Source organism: Sander lucioperca, chromosome 24 (genome assembly GCF_008315115.2).
Source record: "Sander lucioperca isolate FBNREF2018 chromosome 24, SLUC_FBN_1.2, whole genome shotgun sequence".
NCBI classification, from domain to species: Eukaryota; Metazoa; Chordata; class Actinopteri; order Perciformes; family Percidae; genus Sander; species Sander lucioperca.
This window is the reverse complement of record NC_050196.1, coordinates 19,376,523-19,397,910: the sequence shown is the minus strand read 5'-3', so window position 1 is coordinate 19,397,910 and position 21,388 is coordinate 19,376,523. Positions and strand designations below refer to the sequence as shown.

Genomic DNA, 21,388 nt, shown 5'->3' with positions numbered 1-21,388 from the left:
GAAATAGTTGTAGTAGTTCATGGCGTAGCAGGGCAATGCAGGGCATTACAGGGTGTAGCAGGGCACTGCAGGGCATAGCAGGATGTAGCAGTGTGTAGCAGAGCATAGCAGGACGTAACAGGGCACTGCAGGGCATAGTAGGATGTAGCAGTGTGTAGCAGGGCACTGCAGAGCGTAGCAGGGTGTAGCAGGCCATAGCACGGCGAGGAGCAGGACCACAGCGACAGCTGCAACCATGATTTAGGTGCCACCCTAATCCAAGAAAAACTGCTGGGCAAAAAAACATAAGGACTCCGGGGAATAAGCTCCCCAAGCTAAGTTAGTAACAAGCAATTGTAGGGAAACACTGAATTATGTAACTAAAAAGACACCAACAATTCTGAGAAAACTTACTTTAATGCTGAGCCACAGGGCCATTACTACAAAAGGTACTGAAACTGGCAGTTCTTTCTGGAAAAAAAATCTGATATCCATCTATGGATGTCTCCAATATTTTTATATATATATTTTATATGCATATTTCCAATATGCATTTTTCCTTGCAGCTCTACTAAACGCTCAAAATGGGAGGCCCATTGATAATTCCCAGTGATGTGGATTAAACACAAAATCGTGGAAATGGTGAACTATGGCTCACAAAATACGATCAACGTTTTGCCTCTATACAGAACACACTCAAAGCACCACTGCAGGCTTTCATCGACTCATTATTTCATCACTGTGACAGCAGTTTTTACAACATTTTGATCATTACAAACATTAGCTGCTTTTAACTGGGCAGTTCTTTGGGCATACAGTATGCAAACACTCCATTATGAATAGGACAATTCTTCAGAACACATTGAGGATTGTAGCTTTTGAGTCTTTGCCAATGGCATTCCTGGCTGTGCATCGATAGACACCAGCGTCTCTTTGCGTCGGATTCTGGATGACGAGGGAACCTTGTGGATGAAGATACTTGTTCCCAAAAAGGCGTGGCTGTGCACTGACAGCCAAGCGGGTTTTATCAGGTGTTTCCCATGCTACCTCAACTCTAGGGATCCCAGTTGCTACACAGTTCAACTGAACAGCTACTCCATGTTTGGCGTAAGTCACAGAGGGAGGGCCGTTGGTGATTCGAGGAGGGTATGCCATCACAATTACTGACACAGAAAGCTGAGAGCTGCCGTATTCATTTGCAGCTCGACAACCGTACAAACCCCGATCATAGACTGATACTTGATGGATAGAAAGTGTCCCATTAGCCAGCACGGCATACCGTCCAGCTCTCTGCGGCCTGTTGAGGACAACCCCACTTGGAAGCGTCCATGTCAGTCTAAAAGGTTTGGCATTGGTTAGACAATGAAGCAAAAGTCCTTCGCCGTTTACAACGCTGACCGGAGAGTTGTAACGGTTGATAATCTCTGGCTTCTTCCCCGGGGACAATGTGAATGTACGCTCCACAAGCCCTCGAGAGTTACGCCCCAGACAGCGGTACATACCGGCTTCAGCAATGGAAGGGTTGCTGATGATCAAAGAGCCGTCGTTGGGCCGGTGGAAAAACTTTGAGAACTGAGCACCGCTATGCAAAGGTGTGCCGTTGGGTAAAATCCAGGTGACGTGAGGTAGCGTTGAGCCCTCGAAGGAGCAATTCAAAGTCACAGCATTTCCCACAGTCAACGATAGATTATCTGTGTTAGTACCTCTGATTTGTGCCCTTTCGACAACTTCCTTTATATCTAAGTTGACTATCAGTTTAACCTCCCCTCCTTCGTTACGAGCGATACAAGCCAGCTGCCCTGAGTCCGTCCTCTTAGCCAACCGGATTTCCAAAGTACCATTTGGGTGAACGGTCATTCTGTTGCTGTAATATGGCGCCGGAAGGATTACATTTCCTGGTAGAACCCACATGATGCGAGGAATGGGCATTCCCTCTGCGATACAGTCCACAAGTGTCCGTTGATCAGCGACTGCGGTCACTTTGATGGCGTTTAAAGTTCCTTTTAAGCCGTTAATCATTGGAGATGTTACGAGAACCTCCAACCTGATGACTTTATGGTCTTGTCCTGCATTGTTCCTGGACATGCAGGTGTAGTTACCGTCATCAAAACGCTGAACCTTTTGAACCACCAATGTCCCGTCATCCAGGACTTGGTATTTGTCCATTGCAGGGGCGATAACTCTATTCGTGGGGGATATCCATGTGACGACAGGCGTTGGTTCCCCTTTGGCGTTACATCTCAGTGTAACAGTCTCTCCATAGAAAACCCTAATGCTCTTTTGGTCCTTATCCTGGATTTTTGGCGAGGAAGTCGCAACCTTTACCTTGACTCTAACCTTCATCTCATCTTTGCCGAGTTGGTTCTCGGCGTAGCAGGTGTAATCGCCTTCTTCTGGCGTGCCGACATGGTTGAAGTACAGCGTCCCATTGTCAAACACCACATACCTACACAGAGTTCAGATAGGAAAGGAAAGGAAAGAAGCTGTTAGTTAAGAGTTATGTGCATTATTCAAAATTCAAGAAAATTCAATAGAGCATGTATGATTATATGCAATTATGTGGTTATTAAAGGAGAAATTTGTAATATATTTAATGTGTTAAATTATAAAATGACCATGGTATTTCATATTAAGTAAACACGCTAAGATGAAATACTAGTTTTCTCTGACAACAAAGCCAGTATGTTCTCCTTTGAACTTTCCGTTCTGGTCCAGAACGTCTGTTTTTGTTTTGGCCTGTTTGTTGTAGTCCACAGTGCTTGTACTTTACTTTTTTTCTGTTTCGGTTTTCTGCTACTTTATTCTCCAACCACTCCTCCAAACCATCATCATACCTGCGAGTGCGCCCCCCACTGAGACTCTCTCTTTGTTTGACCGGGTTGAGCATGGTGCCGTCGGGCAGCGCCCAGCTGATTTCAGGGTTGGGGAGACCGGATGCTACGCAGTCCACCTTCAGGTCTCCGCCGTATGCAACCTCCTGACTGGATCTCTGCTGCTTCTGCTCAATCTTGGCTGGCCTGGTCAGCACATCAACCCGCAGCTGAACGTAGTCATCACCCATCTTGTTTCGTGCCACACAAAGGTAGTCACCGCTGTCCTTGTCGGTCACAGAGTGAACGGTTATGGTGCCATTAGGGAACACCTTGATCCTGGGGTCAAAACTGCAAAGATAATAGAAACATTCAGAATTCAGAGGACATTAAACACATTCATTTATTTAAACATTTATAAAATAATTAAGTAGCTTGTGCATTTGTTACCTGTACTGAGCATCGACCAGCTTCTTTGAGGGCGTCCTCCAGATTATCCGGGGCTCTGGGACTCCTGCCGCCACACAGTTGAGCAGCAGCCTCCCCCCGTAGATCACATCTATTCTCTGGGGGGATGAAGAGGTGATATGGGCCTTGGCAGAGGACGGATTCCTCCTTATGCTCAGGCTCACCGTTCTTGTGCTTGAAGCCACCGCGTTACTTGCTGAGCACTCGTATCTCCCTGCATTTCCCTGGCCCAAACCCTGTATGTACAGCGTCCCGTTGGGGAAGACACCAAGCTTGCGTCCGTTGACAAACTGGGAAGCGATGAGCTGAACACCGTTGGGTGTGATCCAGCGTATATGTGGCTGTGCGCCACCTGTGGCCGAGCAATGGATGTAGGCGTTGGCGCCCTCTAGGAGCGTTGTGTTCTCGTGTCGCATCTGCTGAATCACGGGCAGCAACGCAGACACGTAAAGTCGCACCGAGACCGTGTCGACTCCCGCTGCGCTGCTCCCAATGCACTTATAAATCCCTTGGTCTGCGTAAGCAGCCTGGTTTATCCGGAGAGTTCCGTTTCTGAAGATGGCGACATTTTGCTGAGCGCCAATGCCAGCTGCAGCAGCGTGAACGTAGTTTGGGAGCGTCCACGTGACTCGAGGCGTAGGGTGACCCTCCACGTTACACTCCAAATCGACTTTGCCACCGAGTTGCACAGTTATGTCCCTGTGCCGAGGCTGGAGGATCCGCGGATGCTGAGCGAAAACCACAAGGTTGACCACCATCTTGTCTGTGCCATACTGGTTCTGGACCGTGCAAAGGTACTGCCCTCCATCTGTGGGCTGTGTGTTCCTAATGATTAATGTACCGTTTGGATGGACTTCTAACCTCTGGATCCTGGTGTTCTGAGCGATACTCGCTCCTGCATGAATTAAAAGAGAATTTTAAAGTATATTAAAAAAGTGTTTCATTAAAATAAATCAGGAATCACAGGAAAACACACAGAAACTCTCAAACATATTAATATAAAGTGATTCATCAGGTTAAAATGTAAAAAAAGCAACAAAAGTCAACAAAAACTTCAAAAGAACCCTGGTGTTCTGAGCGATACTCGCTCCTGCATGAACGGAAAGAGAGAAAATTCAAATATAGGTGTGTTTTCTAACACATAGTATATGCGTAAGGGGAAGACATATTAAATGTATAGACTGGTAAATTAGTGGACGTAGCATCTGTGACGTCTCCCATTGGTTTCTGACGAATTTGGTGCAATTTGACCAGATGGTGACGCTATGACAACGAACTTTACATGTTGGCCTGTAACTTTTGATCTGTAACTCTCAGAAACAACATTTATTTTCCTGAATGCTGTGGGTCCAGGGGCCTGTTTCACAAAAGCAGAATATATAAATCCAGGATAACTGATAAAGCGAGGCTTGACCTAGTCTAATCTGAGCATCCTGGCTTGGTGCGTTTCACGAAGGCCAAGCCAGGCTGAGGAGGAGAGACTAGGTGGAGCCAGGCTGAAGTAATTCAGATAGATGAGCGTCCACGACTTTCCTCAAAAGACCGCGAGGTCGATCACAGATTTACTGATGCCAAAATGGAGAATACGCATTGTTCATACTTTATACAGAGTGAGCAGCAGCTTCTTGTGGAAGTATGATGACGTGAAACACATTATTTGTATAAAAAGAAAAGAAACACAGCCGCTGTAATGAAACAGAGAGAGAAAGTGTAGCAGACGATCACGGACCGACTGAATGTGTAAGCAGCCTAAATATATACATTAACTGACCACTGCTCTGAACTGAAACCATCATAATCATTCCATTCAAGGATTAGGCTACTAATCATTTGCACAAATTAACAGTTGTACTCTTTGCCTTAAAAGTAAGCAGAAGATAATGTTACTCAGGAAATTTACCATGAAGATCAATTTTCTACAACACTAAAATATGATGCATAAATATCTTTCACTCTGTTTCTCCCTCTCTCTCATGGGCTAAAATATAAATTTCCTAAGTCATATTAACTTCCACTGCTCGCTTTTAATGCAAAGTGTACAACTGTTTGTTTTTGCAGATGACAGTGACTCAGTGAATGGTTTCAGTTAAGAGCAGTAGTTCATAAATGTATATTTTTAGACTATCATTCAGTCGGTCCGCTATTATCTGCCACGCTTTTTCTCGTGTTTTTTTATTTTTTATAGAGGACGAGTTTCCTTCTCTACATATTATATGCCTTGCTCCCTTGTATATATGAACATAGAAAATAAAGACACTGAAGAAATGTGACTCTAAAATCTAGAAACTATAAAGATAATTAAGTGATAAATTCCATGCACACTGTAAACATGAATGGAACAGAGTATATTCATCAGTTATTTCCCCCCCAGCTAAATATAAGGTCAAAAACCATTGGGGTGTCCTCTCCCTGTTGTTACATGAATGTACAGTAGCCTACATCACTAGATAGTTACTGGTCCAGTGAACTAAGACTATCATTTGGGAGGATTGTACAATTAGGATATGTTCTTCAAATTGTACAATCCTCCCAAATTATAGTCCCAGTTTACTGGACAACACAAATTGTGTGCTAAGAATGCCAAATACAATGCACATGGAAGAGGAACAAACATGATCCTTATTGTTAAAGAATTAACTAAATTAACTACTACTATCAACTAAAATAATTCGAGGTGCATTGGTCAACTATAGAAATGTACAGCATTGTATGTGTTGCCCTTAGTAACAGACTTCATTTAAAACACATTTGAAATGTTATCAGCCTTTTCTAATTATCTCAACAACTGCCATAATATATTCATCAAACTTCTAACAACAATATGAACAGCAGTCTTCATACAGCAATATAACAGTAACGATGACTGTCACATGAATAATTATTAAAAAAAAATAATGGTCACAACTTTAAATAATAACAGTACTTAAAGGAACAGCAATATGCACCTGTTGTATTTTAATCCAGGCTGATAACAATAGGGTAAAACCACTGCTGGGTGATCAGAAAAGGCTCCAGGATTAAATAAATCCTGGCTGTTAGCCTGGTCAGGAGCAGGCTAGCTGTTAGCCTGGCTGTTAGCCTGGTCGGGAGCAGGCTAGCTGTTAGCCTGGCTGTTAGCCTGGTCGGGAGCAGGCTAGCTGTTAGCCTGGCTGTTAGCCTGGTCGGGAGCAGGCTAGCTGTTAGCCTGGCTGTTAGCCTGGTCGGGAGCAGGCTAGCTGTTAGCCTGGCTGTTAGCCTGGTCAGGAGCAGGCTAGCTGTTAGCCTGGCTGTTAGCCTGGTCGGGAGCAGGCTAGCTGTTAGCCTGGCTGTTAGCCTGGTAAGGAGCAGGCTAGCTGCACAGAATAAATCTCCATGGTGATTTATGTGCCTCCACTTTCGTGAAACCGAGTCAAGGCTAAATTCATCCAGGATAACTGATAAATCCCGGCTTAATCCCTTATCTTGGTTTTGTGAAACAGGCCCCATATCTATCCTTATAAGCCACGCCTATTTGCATCTTGATCAATTTTCTGCCATTTTGAATTGTGACCAAATCTGTTTCTTTGCTACCCATAAAAGTTTGGAACAATCATCACCAAATTTGGTACATATCATCTCTGGACCAAGCTGGAAAAAGTTACCTCTTCAGATTTTTAAAGTTCCATATAGTTTTACTATAGCTGGCCAAATACATACTTACTACATACGTATGTATATGTGACAAATAAATCCCTTGAATCTATAAAGCAAGCAATCTCGTGTGTGCTATAACAGCTTACTTTACGTTTTGGCCTGAAACCTTTGAACCGCAACACTCAATTTGATAATCCGCCATTTTTAATTGTTTCCAAACCAGTTTTTACACTACTTCTACAGATTTTGAGCAATGATCACCACATTTGGTACAGATTATCTCTGGACCAAGCTGGAAAAAAAATATTTTTCAAATTTTGATATTCCATACAGTTTTTCTATAACTGGCCCTCAAAATATGCTCAAATGCTGTGCACAGGGCTTATATTACAAAATATGTCATAGCTCCTGAACGCTTTGTGCTTTTACAACCACATTTAGTGGACATGTGTAGTTATGTCTGAGTGGCCCCAACAAATATGGTGCCATCTGGCCAAAATGTGTTGCTGTAGTAGCATCATCTACCTGTACAGGAAGGAATCTCTCTGACTGTCATTATCTCAAGATATCCAATTCACTTCACCTTTGGCAGGTGTATTACTGAGGACCAAAAGAAGCGCATTGTCGATGATGAAGTCGATCGAATAAGCAGTTCTTGAGAATGCTGCAAGCAGCATTTTGTGGAGGCTGAGCAAGGAACCAAGCAATCAGTAAGCTCCAAACAGACACACTGCACTAGTAACAATTATGCTAAAATATATAAATAATTAAAATTTTTCAGTTATTGTTATTGGAAACTTCAATAAAGCTGGGCGTAGATGCAATAAAAAAAAAAAACATTTCTTGGGGGAAAACATGATAGGTAGATAGTAACATCCTATTTTTTGGCATTTTTTAATAAAAAAAAAAAAAGTTCCATAACATAGTTAGGGTTGCTGCATTGAGTCAGAGAGACTGAGGGGAAATGACAAAAAGTTGAAGTTAATTTAAAACCCTCAAAGATTCAGGGCTTTGGAGAAAACATTCGGGGCTGGAGCTCCAGAAGCCCCCCCCCCCCCGTCCAGTACACCCCTGCTCTTACGTACTATGTGATTACACTGATTCAGTAATTATTCCCATTTTCTGTAGTGCTTGTAAAGAAGGAAGTCAAAAGCCTTGTCCTGATGTACATAACATACTGAGTTGTTGAGAGGTTGAGTCATACATACCACTTGCAACTTTAGTCCATGACAGGAAAGGCATTGGCTCACCCTCAGCCCCACAGGGAAGCTGAGCATCTGTTTCAGCTTCCACAGTCAAAGTCTGGAAATTGCTTTTAGTGATCCTTGGCTTCCCTCTTGGAATAGATCCTTGTCCAGGCAGCTGTTGCTTTCTGGACACATCTTGAGTGCTTGTTAAAAGTCCCTCTCTGAATGGATCAGTTGGGATTGCAGTAATTGTTGGTGCAGGGGTGGCCATCTGCTTGATTGTCTGCCCGCTGGTCAAAATTAGGGCTGGAGAAGTTGGATTTTTACTCATAAATAGAGCCAGTTTGGGGTCAGTTGGCTGAGTTGCAGGATAGAAGTCTGATTTGATGATGGGTTGGATGTTTTGGTTGTTGGGAATGACGTTGATGCTTGGAGCCTCCTCCGTTGTGGCCCTCAATGAAGGGCCCATTTCTGCGCCTGTGGACAATGTTTTGGGTTGCGTTACATGTGGTGCCACTGTAGATGGGATCACAGCATCAGGCCTTGATGAAGTAGCAGAGGGAGGTTTTGTAATGACGGTACTTGTAAAAAGGTCATTAACATTACTTCCTATGTTTGTAGTTTCTTTAGGATGCCGTTCTAACTCTGACTCACTACTTGTGGTTTTATTTTTACTTGAACTATGATAGGATTTTTCAGGTATTGTAGATTTCTTTGTGGTAATGTGATCGGTGTCCGAATCACCCTCAAAAAGCATGCTCAGCCATGTTTTGATAAAGCCACTTGACGTGTATTCAGAAGTTGTCCTGATTTCACGCTCCATCAAGGAAGCAGCTGAGGCGGACAGGGTTGGCAGCAGCAGTGAAGAATGCTTGTCAGTCTCTTTCAAAAGCATCTGTTCACCTTTTTCCGTGGGTATGTATTGATGGTCTGATTCATTCTGCCTGACATCTGTTTGCATTTGCGTTACAGCGTGAAAACCCCCCAAGGAATTGCCAGAGCGTGGTGTAGGTCCAAGGTCTCCCGTAACGCTTACCCTTTGTGTTTCCTCTAAGGGTTTAACAGGTGGAAGAGGGCTGCCTGTAAACCTCCACTGAGTGATTGATGTGAACATATCCGAGCGCTCTGAAGCAGATGCACTCTCTGAGATTCCCAAGGCTGTGTGAGAACTTGTCTTTCCGTGACCCATTTCTGGAGAGGCGGTTGGAAATGATGGTGCTGGTGATGTGCTTTTGAATAGCAGTTTGGCCAGGGGTAGATGGCTTTCGTTTGTTTCGGGGGGCAGTGAAAAGATTTTGGTGGCTGTCTCATCGTTATGCCCTGAGACTGTGCTTTCTTCATGACTCAGTCTGCCTGATGACGTCGCTTGGCTGCCTCTGAATGGAACAGTGGTATTTAAATTGGCTGTCGTAACTTCTAATGAATTTATTTTTAGCTGAGTGGAGGCAGTAGTCCTTGGAGCATTTGCACGTGTGGTGGCAATAAACTGGGTGGGTTTATTCAGCTTTTGTTTCCTTTTGTTTGGCTTTCTCCGGCGACCACCATTCCTTCTCCTGGAGTTAGTTTGTCGTAGGTGCGGGGGTGATTGTTCTTCAGACCCAATCCTTTTCGTAGTAGTAAATACAAGTGTAGTTATTGGAGAAACTGTAGTGAGCATTTCTTGGGATTGCAAGTCAATTGTTGTGTCCTTTGTCGGAGCGCGCGACTGTGAAGTTGTTGTAGTCCCACGAACATATTTTCCATTTTTCTCTTGATTTGTTTCTGATACAAGTCTAGTTGTTTGAGATACTGTTGTAAGCATTGCTTGGGATTGCAAACCATCAAGTGTGTCCTTATATTTTCCATTTTCCTCTTGGTTTGTTTCTGATTCATTTGGGTTGACCGAAGGTATAATTTCACTTCCCCTTGAAGAGAGTTCTCGGTCATTATTAGAGCTGGCAAGAACATTCGGTCTATCCGTATTCCTGCTCCTCTGCAAGGCCTTAGATTCATCAGCTGTTTTGACTCTGTCAACATCTGCATTTGTGCTATGGTTCTCTTGTAGAGAAAATGTACCGCTGCTGCTTGCAGTGTTTGTGTTAGCCTGCCAGAAAGTGACAGCCTGTAGGGGAACAGATGTGGTCAGCTGTGGAAGGAAAAACACACTGTTTGAAGTCGGGTGTAGATCCCAATTCAAGTCTTGGGTTGTGATGTGTTTATCCATTTTCATTTGTGTATATTGTGTTGGAGTGTGCGGTGTTGTGAAGTCAGTCATGCCATCGGATGATCCCTCAAAAGTATCTTGCAACTCTGTATTCAGCTGTGTCAGTTTCCTCTCTGTTGTATACTGAAATGGGAGAGGTGTCACAGTATTTCGATCAGCATTTCGATCTCTAATCTTAGCCAAAATGTCAGCCCATTTCTCTGGGTCTATTTTACTCTTTGACATGTTAATCTTCCTTCTGTCTTCGACACGTGATACTGTTGATTTTCGCAGCACTGGTGGTCTCCTTCGCATAGTCCTTGATGGATAAACGCCTCTCCTTCCAGGAGCCAAACCCCCGGGAACTCTCCTTCTCAAAGGATCCAAGCGGCTCAACGGAGCCCCCAACTGAGTAACTTCAATATCCCCTGAAGCATCCTCTGTATTCTCTGTGGGGACTTTAATCTGAGTGTTCACCCCTGAAGCCGACTGAGGCCTCGCTGGAAACGTCTTCAATGGCCTAATTGTCCCTTTGCGCTGCATGAAAGTGATTTTCGTAGCCAGCGTATCCACGCCATGTAGATTCACTGCGATGCATTTATAATAACCGCTATCCATTAACTGAGTTTGAGGGATATGTAGAGTGCCGTTGGAATCAACCAAAGCTCTGGAGGAGTTGGCTTGGAAACTAACGATGTTGCGGTTGGGTAGAATCCAGTTAATTTCAGCATCAGGAGAACCAGATGCCGTGCAAGGAAGGGTAACGGGGTTGCCTATGAATCCCTCAATAGATGTAATTGAGGCGTCCTCCCCTGGGGGAGGGCTGGAGGATTCCTGCACCGACAGATAGAAAGGCATGACAGCAAGGTCTCTGTGAACCTTGGCAATGCAGTAGTAAATTCCAGCGTCTGTGTGGCTGACAGTTTTAATGTCCAGCCGTCCATCGCTGGACACAGACACCCTGTTGTCTGGACCGCTGTATGGTGCCTCCACCTTTGAGCCATCTGGCAGCATCCAGTTGATCACCGGTTGGCCAGAACTGTGTACGTTACAGTACATTTGACTCGCACTTCCCAGGATAGCACTCAACACTTTCCGAGTCATGTTTGTTGACTCGATCATGACCCATGTCCTGCTCTGTCTCTGCACCAGCTCCGCCTCCACTGTCTCTGAAAAATCCATGCTCAGAGTCAGTTTTATCATCTTGGCTGATGATTGAAGTCTGTTCAGCTGAAGCTCTGCAGATGTCTGCATCAGCCATGCCGGCTGGGCCATGATATTAACTTTAACACCCGTGTAGTACTGGGTGTCCTTCTCAGAGTCCTGTTTGTACACATAGGTTGGATGAGGCTCTTTTCTGAGCATCATACCCCTTCGTAGGTGGGCTGGCACATTGCTGTAGTATGCAATCAGCCTCCACAGTTGCTCATACTTTTCTCTATCAACGGGGCATTCTAGATCCACTGACAAAGTGATGTTGGAGGCCAACTGGAGTTTGTTTAGTTGCTCCCAGTTGATCTTGGTAAACTCTCTTGGCTCGCCAATACCACACTCCAAGTCCACTTGATTCCCATGCTCGTCTGACAGGCCTAGAGAGACGTTTCCAAATGGTTCCCTGAAGTCTTCCCTGGTCATGACTTCACTCTCAATGTCATCGGGCGGGGAAGTCCGGTGAAGGGAGCTGATGATGGGGCTGCTGCAGACCAGGTTCTCCACAACCAGGAGATCTTTAGTCTGGAGGTGCCTGGGAGAGGAGCACATGGGACACAGCTGGCCACCAGGAAGGGCCCTGTCCTTCTTACATTTCAAGACACCTGGAGACAGAAACAACAAAACTGTCAAATAAGACCTTGATGCAGAAAAAAGCGCCAAAAAGTCAAATATAGTGTCAAAAACGTTGAAAATAGACCAAAAATGTCAAAACATCTAAAAAAGCACTAATGTCAAAACAACACGCCAAAAAAGTAACAAAAAGGCGTTGAAAAAAGCCCAAATGTTGAAAAAAGTGCCACAATTGTCAAAAAAACACAAATCAACTACAAACTTGAACCCCAAGACTAAAGAAAATGCAGAAAGTCAAAGTCTAACCTGGCGAGCTGTTATACCAGACACGGAGCCACTGCATGTTGCAGTCGCATGTCCACGGGTTCCCGTGGAGGTACAGGTTCTCCAGCTGAGGTATGGCCGCAAGCAGCCGGGAGGGCAGCGACGTCAGCCCATTGTCTGACAGATAGAGGTGCCTCAGCGTGGAGACGTGGAAGTGTCCCATCAGAGTGAAGGTGGTGAAAGAGTCTGGGTGCAGCTGCTGAAGCCGGTTGCCTTCAGAATCAGAATCAGAATCAAAAAAGGCTTTATTGACACAGGAAGTTACACTTACACAACCGTTACCTAACTATCTAAACCATTATCTTATTACTTCAACGGTTAGCTAACTATTTCAAATGTTAGCTATTTCAACTTTCATCTAACAATTTCGACCTATATATTTTAAGGGTTGGCTAACTATTTCAAATGTTATCCAACTTAGCTAAATGTCAAAAAAGTGCTAAAATTTTTGAAAAAAGCGCCAAAAATGTCAAAAAAGAATATTTGCAAAGTGTGAAAACGACCCAGATGTAAAGTCCAGGATGAAGGTTAGTGCAGAGTGTAGTGACTCGGGACTCGCCTTCCAGCTGCAGCAGCCGCAGCGAGGTGAGGCCGTGGAAGGCGTCAGGGTGGATGAACTCCAGGCGGTTGTGGTCCAGGTGCAACCGGGCCAAGGACCACAGACCCTGAAGGGTGTGTCTGTTGATCTCCTTCAGCTTGTTGTAGCTCATCTTCAACATCTAAACCAACAACCAGCGAGGAGAAACAGAAAGAAAGTCAACATTTGACATTATGAATAGGGCCGGGTTAAAATAATCTATTCTCCAATTAAAATCTGTTCTTCTTGTTTGAGTGAAACTACTACAAACATACACCAAACAACTACAAATGACACCAAAATGACAATAAAGAGACACAATAGAAAAGTAAAACTAAGTCTGGGTTAAAATCATTTGTTCTTCAACTAAAATGAATCTTTGTTGAAGTGATTTGATATTGATTAATGAAATCCAGACATGGATCATTTAATATGTTAAATGTGTTGGATTCCTCATTGGGGTTCAGTGTCTTGCGCATTAACAGCCATTCATCCATTAATTTAGTCCAAGATAACATTTTGTACGGCGTGTTTTAGTCGCTGTACCTGTAGTGAAGTAAGATCCCTGAACGCTCCGTGAGGCAGACTGTGGATGTCGTTCCCATGGATCATCAGAAGCTCCAGCTTCCTCAGACCAGCCAGAGATTTGTCTGTAATCTTATTAATGCTGTTGAACCTGAAACAACAAAACCAGAGTGGCCATTAAAACCCATTTATGAGAAACAATATATTAGAAACAATACATGGGCCTGGGTAAAATGAAATCAGTTTTTCTATGAAGAAAAACCAAGCCTACAGATGTTCCTACATGGTAGTAAAGATCATGAATGCAACACTCCGCCATAGCCGAGTAACATTCAACACAGAAAGCAGCACGCTGTTTCAAATGTTGTTATTTTAATGTAGTGGTAACGGCAGAAGTAGTAATGCTGTGATAAAAAATTTCTCAACCCTGAAGCGCAAAATTGAGAATGAAAACCATCAGTTTAACCCTGTCTGGACTGCACTTTTCGATGTGCCTGTGTCAGATGTGACCAAATTCAAAAAGGAAACAATGAATACACATTTTTATTCATTGCATTTATTTGTGTTGGATTTAAATGTCATTACATGCTGCTTTACTTCCCACTGAAAATGCGTGGCCCCGGTAAATTGCTCTGTTTTAAAATGCGGCCCAATTGAGGCTCCATTCACATGCTATGTTTTGGTTTTTAAGCGTTTGAGTTTTGAGCCAAAAGTGATCCCTGTGCATTAAGTGTATTTATCTCCAGTAGAAGATCTAATCTCTGTTTAAACTAACACGCCCAAACCTCATATCTCATCAACATTCTGTTATACTGGGCATAAACAGGAGGCAGCGTGGAGACTCCGCCCACTGCTGGTAGTTGCCATGGTAACGTTAGCAACTTTAGTCTCAGAGAACGAGACGTCGTGACCGATAAGACCCAATCAGGAGGAGAAACGTTGGCGTCAGTGTCGGTGTTGTCAAAGGTCTCCGTTTGAAACACAACCCCGCAGATTCCAAACCACAACGGGTCAGAAGTGTTTCCAAATGTCTCCGGTTTAGGGGCTCGGAAACACCAGAGCAGGGGGAATGAGAGGGGGAAACACCAGAGCAGGGGGAATGAGAGGGGGAAACACCAGAGCAGGGGGAATGAGAGGGGGAAACGCCAGAGCAGGGGGAATGAGAGGGGGAAACACCAGAGCAGGGGGAATGAGAGGGGGAAACGCCAGAGCAGGGGGAATGAGAGGGGGAAACACCAGAGCAGGGGGAATGAGAGGGGGAAACACCAGAGCAGGGGGAATGAGAGGGGGAAACGCCAGAGCAGGGGGAATGAGAAGGGGGAACACCAGAGCAGGGGGAATGAGAGGGGGGAAACATAGAAGAAGATATTCCTTTTGAAACTAAAACCTAGCAGTCTAGATGTAGCCTGAATTTAGCCCAATTGAATAGCAATGGTATAGAGCTTAACAGTGTGGTTCCAGAAAATCACTTTTGTAATCCAAGCCGTTCAAAAAGTGGGCGTTAACTGGCAATGCCGAAAAGGCAGAAAGCACGGCCCCTAACCCTTATCTGTGGATTATTTTCTGCACTGACCCCAGATTGATGCGCTCCACATGTTTGGAAACAGCTGCTGGGATGGAGAGGAGTGAACGAAAGGTGCAGTGGAGCTCAGCAGGCTGGGGGCAGGAGCAGGGCCGGGGGCAGGGCACCGGTGCAACACGGGGCACCGGGGCAACATTGGGCACCATCAGCAGCAGAGTGTGGAGGATGCATACGACCAGACGCTCCATCTTCAATCAGTTACAGTAGCTGCCCGTCGAATAACTGCAATGATAACGTTACCAACACATCACACATTCATTATGATGCGTTCCATTTGTACTAGGAAGTCGGACTTCTCAAGTTCCAAGTCGGAAACTTCAAATGGAAAGATAGCAAATCCAACATAGCTGCCCCGTGCATCAACAGCAGTGAAAGCTGTAGTAACATACAGTTTATTAGCACTTCTGTCAAACTAGTGTCTCAGTAAATCAGTTGTACATACAGTCCTATCCTACATTTATCTGTCGACATGCTTCTACAATGTTTGCACAACTGAACTGAAATTGCTAACAATAGCTAACCTGGCTATAGCTGTGAAATACGATATTCCGACTTCTTAAATGGAAAGCAGTCAACTCGGTTTTTGTAGCTAGCTACCAAACACAACATTTAGCATATCTCGGCCAAACAAAATGCTATCAACGGAAAACGTCTTCACGATGCCCCTCTGATACTCTGTACCAAATTGGGTGAAGATCGGCCATTAGGGGGCGCTATAATCAAGCTAGAAGCGTTTTGGCTTATAACTCAATGAATGTAAATGGAACAATTTCCAATTGCAATTTAGACTTTGCAACTCAGGGCACACTCACACTTGGCCCAGTTAAACTGTGCCCAAGCATGTTTGACGCCAAAGTCCGGTTCGTTTGACTACCGGACACGGCCTAGCATACCGGTTAGGTTGGTTTCGGGCGGAGGTGTAAAGTAACTAACTACATTTACTTAAGTTACTGTAACTGAGTAGTTTTTATTGTATATTCACTTTTTAAAGTAGTTTTTAAAACTTGTTCTTTTACTTAAGTATGTTTAGTTTTAAGTATTGTACTTGGCTACATTTTAAATTACATCCATTACTGAGTAAATAAAATTAAAAAGCTCTCAAACGTTGTTTTGTATCTGTCAACAAACTCAAATGGAAAGCGGCTTTGATCCCTTATCAAAATAGTGTAATTTAATTAAATAAGTATAAATAAGTATATATCTAAGTCTATTAGTTTATTTTAAAAAAGCTTGCCATTCTAATATCCAAAGGCAGTGAGCTCTAACTTGAATTTTGGGATCCGAGTTTGTAACCATTAAATCCACCTTTTCAAATTGCAAATCAAGAAACTTCACATTTTAATTTCAAAGACGTGAATCCAAAAGAAATATAGAAACATGGTATTCAAAGTAGAATATATCACTATTAAACTACTCATTGGCTGCTAAAATGTAAATTATTTTGTCTCTTATTTGCTTCCTTAGTAAAAGAAGTGATTCATGTGCTTGCGGAAATAAAACAGGAATAAAACGTCTCAGATGATAAAGTCCTAATCCCTCAGAGGTAAACCTAATTCCCTGCAGCGCTGCTGCAAATTTGGCTCAAGTTTTTGTGGGTGACTGTTTGCCTGCATCAGCGCGTAAATGGATCAAATGCGGTGAAATACGCACGAGAGTTTCAGCCAAAAGTGCTCCCTAAATATTCCATAACTTCAGCTCAAATCCCTGTAAAGAAACACGAAAGCTTTTACCTCAAAATCTCGATAGCCTCTCCATGGGGAACTCCTCATATTCCATTTTAACGTGGAAGTCCAGAAACCGCAGTTAGGCTAAATTGAAACTAGAGGCAATGAACAAAGTTGGGGTTGCAAACTGTGGAAATCTGCACAGAGGAGCCACACAACACAGATTTAGAAGTAAAATTCTCCGGGAAAAATGTGTGTCTAACTCCTACATGTCGGTGCGCTGTGTGCAGTTTTGCAGGCAGGAATGAGTGAAGGAGACGCAACAGGAGGAGCCACAATGGCGGTTATAGGGGGGGGGGCGGGTGGCCAGTGCTCCCCTAATATTAAGCAGCCATTGAAAATGGAGAGAAAAAAAAGTCTTTAAAAAGGCATAAAAAACTATAAAGTATAATAAAAAGTCGAAAAAGTGTTAAAAAAAAAATGGTCAAAAATGTCACAAAATGAAATTATTAAACGTACAATATGTAACTTTCTGCCGCTAGGGGGTCTCTCAACCAAACAATAGATGCTAAACACTGATTGTTGATTAGAATGCATCTGTTTCACGAACAAGTTTACCCATTCAAGTTTATTCACGTTACGTTTAGTAACGTTTATTCATATCATGCTAATAAAATAGCTGCAGTTTCCCCAACATAATTACGTTTTTCTTGATTCAATCTGTATTGGTAGCTAGCTGACCAGTTAGCTAGTGAGCCAGCAAGCTAACATTAGCGGCTAACGTTAGCGTTAACGTTATTCGTTTTGGTACTTAACACACCTGTTGTCGGGTTAATTTAGCTAGCTAACTGTAAAGACAGCTAAATGCGAAGGAGGGAGAAATTCGGCAGGGAGGAGATTTTCGGTACAAACACCGTTAGCGTTTACAGAGACGTAGCTAGCTAGCTAACATTATGGATGGTCGATGTTGTGACTAGGATGCCTGGGTCTGCTATTCTCTGTTTCCCAATGCTTCATTAAACTGCCGTTAGCGTCGTTAGCACCCAGCACCGGCTGGGGCTAACGGTAACTAGTTTTTGCTACATGTCCCAGCTGTGTTGTCAGCTATCATCCCGAATGAAGTCTCTTTGTGCCGGGGGAGTGAGGCAGGCAGAGCGGGGTGTGCTAGCTGGCTAAATTAGCATTAGATTAATCGTCTATCTATACAGCTAACGTTAACGTTACTAGTGAACTTAGTCGTGGGTTAGCGCAGTGCTGCTTTTATCCATGGTCAAAACAATCATACTACTAATAACTTTATGAGCGTGATGAACGATGTTGTAACCCTATGATGTTATCCACCAAGCATTAGCTAGCATTAATATTAGCTACTTGTCAACCAGCACATGCATTGTGGTAACATTAAGCTGGATTAATATTGATATGTATCAATAAATAAGGTTTCTGCTGTATTACTGTGTTGCAAAGTGGCATGTAATTAATCACAAAATGATACATTTTGGCAGAAAGTGTTACCAGGATTTTTTTCTGTGACATTGTATGATTTACAATTACTCTCAAACGTATCATCTGGGTGCCGTGTTATGACAGAAGTTACGTCAGAAGTAGACTAGCTAAATGAAACGTGACGTGTCAGAAAATAAAATAACAGATTTCTCTGGGTTTGCCATTTGATGGAAACATTTGGGATAGTGTAACTACACAACTCCAAAAAATATATAACATAGGTATGGTCGTTTTTAGACATTTTAATGCAGAAAAGTTACATATTGTACCTTTAAGCAATCTTTAAACGTGTCAAATATGTCAAAAGAAGCATCAAAATCTTTGAAAAAAAACACACAAAAATGTCGGGGAAAGGCCTTTGAAAAAATTGTCAAAATCATCTGAAAATAGCGTTATGTAGCGATCTTAAAAAGCGGCAAAAATGTCTAAAATCGACAAAAAAGCTTTAAAAAAGCTCAAATAACTGACAAAAAGCATAACAATTTCAGAAAAGGTGCTAAAAAAAGCACCAAAATCAAAACCTTGAAATATTTAGCTAGCTGTTGAAATAGTTAACTAACGGTGTAAAGGGTTAGTTTAAAGTAACAGATTTATGGTTGAAACATTCAGCTTCACTCCAAGTAGTAGCAGCCTAGCTAGTAGTTGTAGTTGCTGACCAAAGCAATCTAAATATTGACATTTCAGTTGAAAGAAATAATCAACAATATCCACTTTTATATAATAAATAGTGTTATACACAGGGTGCGATTATCCTGGGGGGGATGCGTGGGATTTCTCCCTTTCTGGTCTACATATCCCTGCCTCTGCTCAATTATTTTTATCCCCCGGTGGAGACAAAACATATCCAATGTTGACACCACGTTGTGCTATCTCATTTTGAAATAATGTTCCATTGGATGGCTGAGTGGCTCTATATCCATGGTGGTATTGGAAGGGGGATTTAATTCTTGCATGTTTTGTTGTGCGCGATCAAAAAACATCCCCCCCTCTGCTTTCTTCACAAATCACGCCCTGGTTATACATTTGGAACAGACATTGGGAATAGATGAAGGGTTACACAACTTCATCTGACAGAGCTCACACTGTGCCACAAGTGCTAGCATAAAGTGTTGTGTCAGCCTAAAAAGTGTTGAACTGCTGATTGGTCTTCTCTCTGTCTCTGAAGGTAAACCTCAAAGCCCTTTCATTAACACTGACTCACATGAGCCCAGCATGCAGTCTCGACACACACTCATTAGGGAAAAGCATGCACAGACAGACACACAACAATGGGCCACACATGAAACAAGATGACAGGGCGGCCTGAGGGAGGGAAGTCTGTTACTGCGTCGTCTTCATTGTCTGAACCAAGTAGGGTTAGTTTCAACATTGGGGGGGGGACACATTATAAATGGGGGGTCTGGGGATCAAGGGGTCGTCCCCCCAAAGTCTTTGAGTGTCAACCGCTTCATTTCCTGCGTCTGAAATCTTTGGATCCCAATATCTGACTATACGGATATTTGTTTGTTTGGTAGGTGTTTGAATTTCAATTTGGGGATTTGAGAATTCATTTTTTGTTTTGTTTTTCCTTCAGTGCTGTAATAAAGTTGAGACAGATTCAACTTTTGGAGAAATGCAACCCTAAGAAGCAGCCTTGAGCCCCCTGAACGGTTATTTGAGCACTTTTACCTTCAGTCGAGGCTGACACATGTTAACGTTAGAAACCCTGCCCAGGGGTGACAGGGTCATGGAGGATTTTCATCCGGCAATGAGTTAGTTTTTCCTCTCCTTTCCTCAGACTTAAAGCTCACTGAAGCTCTGATATCTGAACCTTTTCCCCATTTCTGCCTCGGTGCTCGGAGGCTGAAATGCTGTAGCTGTGTGAATAAATCTAGAGGGATCCTGCTTCACCTTGCTCTGCCTTTCTTTCTCTCTCTCTGAAAACAGTCTGGAGGGAAGAAGGATGAAGCGTTAATCCCTTTCCCTTCTGCTGAATCTCCAGATGTTGCTAACTTTCGGCTTCCCTTGGTGTTTACGTAACGTCCAAACTGTATCCAACGCTCTCTCTGTGGGCTCTTGTCCAAGCAAATCGTCATCGGATGACAGAAAAGTCACCCCGAGCACATACGAAAGCCATATGTCTGACTGAGAGAGATTTATAGAGTGTGTAAAGGCAGGAATACTCTTTATTTTCAGTTTAAGAGAAAAGGTATGAATATGTGTGACTGTGAGAGAGAGAGAGACGGTTTATTTCCAGGTGGGTCACAGTCGCTGGCAGCGTACAGAGGGTCTCTTCATACGGTACGTCAGTGATTCCCAATCATGGGTACGTGGAAAGATTGTGCAGTAGCTCAACTAATTTGAAAAAATAGGAATATATATTATTATTATTATTATCCACATATTAACATAAAGTTAACTGTACCATCTCATGTTCCATGCTTATTGTCGGTCTACAAGAGACAAGCAAACAACTGTTGAAATGTTTGTTTCCTGAGTGAAGTTTGGGCCGATCAAGGTTACGCAATATGCCAGAGAATCTTGACACTGATAAACTTTTGCGACAGCATTGCGCTTAATTCTCGCTCATGTTCGCAGCATACAATTTTCATGAAACACAGCTTGTGTGAACACACCATTAGTTTGTTTGTTTCATTTTGCTTTTGATCATTTCTGTCTCCAAGAGGGTACTCGATCAACGGATATATATTTCCAGCTATTTCTGTGTATCTCTGTTCTCAAATTCTGTTTGCTTCGGGAAACTACAACAAACTTTGAGCTAGCGAGCTATACACTGAAAATGTCTACATTTGAAGAACATTTGGTTCGTGCACCAAGGCAGGCCTGCTTGGTTCTTTCAGGGAATGACTGTAAAGATTTACAAAGAATACGAACTAAGCTAAATATTTCAACCATTGGTGCGAGACTACCAATGCCAGACCAAGAGAGCAACACAAACTTCAAATGTACGATATAAACATCCACTCTCTTCCACTTCAGACAGAGAGAGAGTACTTTACGTTGCAGTCAGACAGACAATGTCCTTTGGATGAATAATTGTGTGAAGGTATCTGCCAGCTGTAATCCCTCTTGCACTCGTACGCTCTTGATCTCGCCCTAGCTGGAAACCTCTGAAGTTTCTCTGTGATGCAGTGAGTCGGGGGGGGGGATAACATCTGTTCATCTGTTCTTCAGACACACCTAGCAGGCA

General features: G+C 43.2%; 1 protein-coding gene across 1 annotated transcript; it reads right to left on the bottom strand.

Moving 5' to 3' along the window:
* Positions 1 to 689: 689 nt before the first annotated feature.
* mxra5a (matrix-remodelling associated 5a) lies at positions 690 to 16,852 on the bottom strand. The gene is made up of 9 exons (XM_031316263.2): positions 16,759 to 16,852; positions 15,020 to 15,250; positions 13,468 to 13,597; positions 12,904 to 13,063; positions 12,327 to 12,557; positions 8,078 to 12,052; positions 3,240 to 4,152; positions 2,814 to 3,140; positions 690 to 2,425 (listed from the first exon to the last, which is right to left on the bottom strand). The coding sequence occupies exons 2-9, from the start codon at positions 15,214 to 15,216 to the stop codon at positions 832 to 834; spliced, it is 7,527 nt and encodes a 2,508-aa protein (XP_031172123.2). The 5' UTR covers positions 15,217 to 15,250; positions 16,759 to 16,852; the 3' UTR covers positions 690 to 831.
* Positions 16,853 to 21,388: the final 4,536 nt, after the last annotated feature.

What these genes read in the sequence shown, in the direction of transcription:
- mxra5a (XM_031316263.2), bottom strand. Translation starts at nt 15,216, where the DNA reads ATGGAGCGTCTGGTCGTATGCATCCTCCACACTCTGCTGCTGATGGTG. An exon ending in GGGATCTTACTTCACTACAG is followed by an intron (nt 13,064 to 13,467) that starts GTACAGCGACTA and finishes TTGTTGGTTTAG; the next exon opens with ATGTTGAAGATGAGCTACAA. An exon ending in CTGGTATAACAGCTCGCCAG is followed by an intron (nt 12,053 to 12,326) that starts GTTAGACTTTGA and finishes TTCTGTCTCCAG; the next exon opens with GTGTCTTGAAATGTAAGAAG.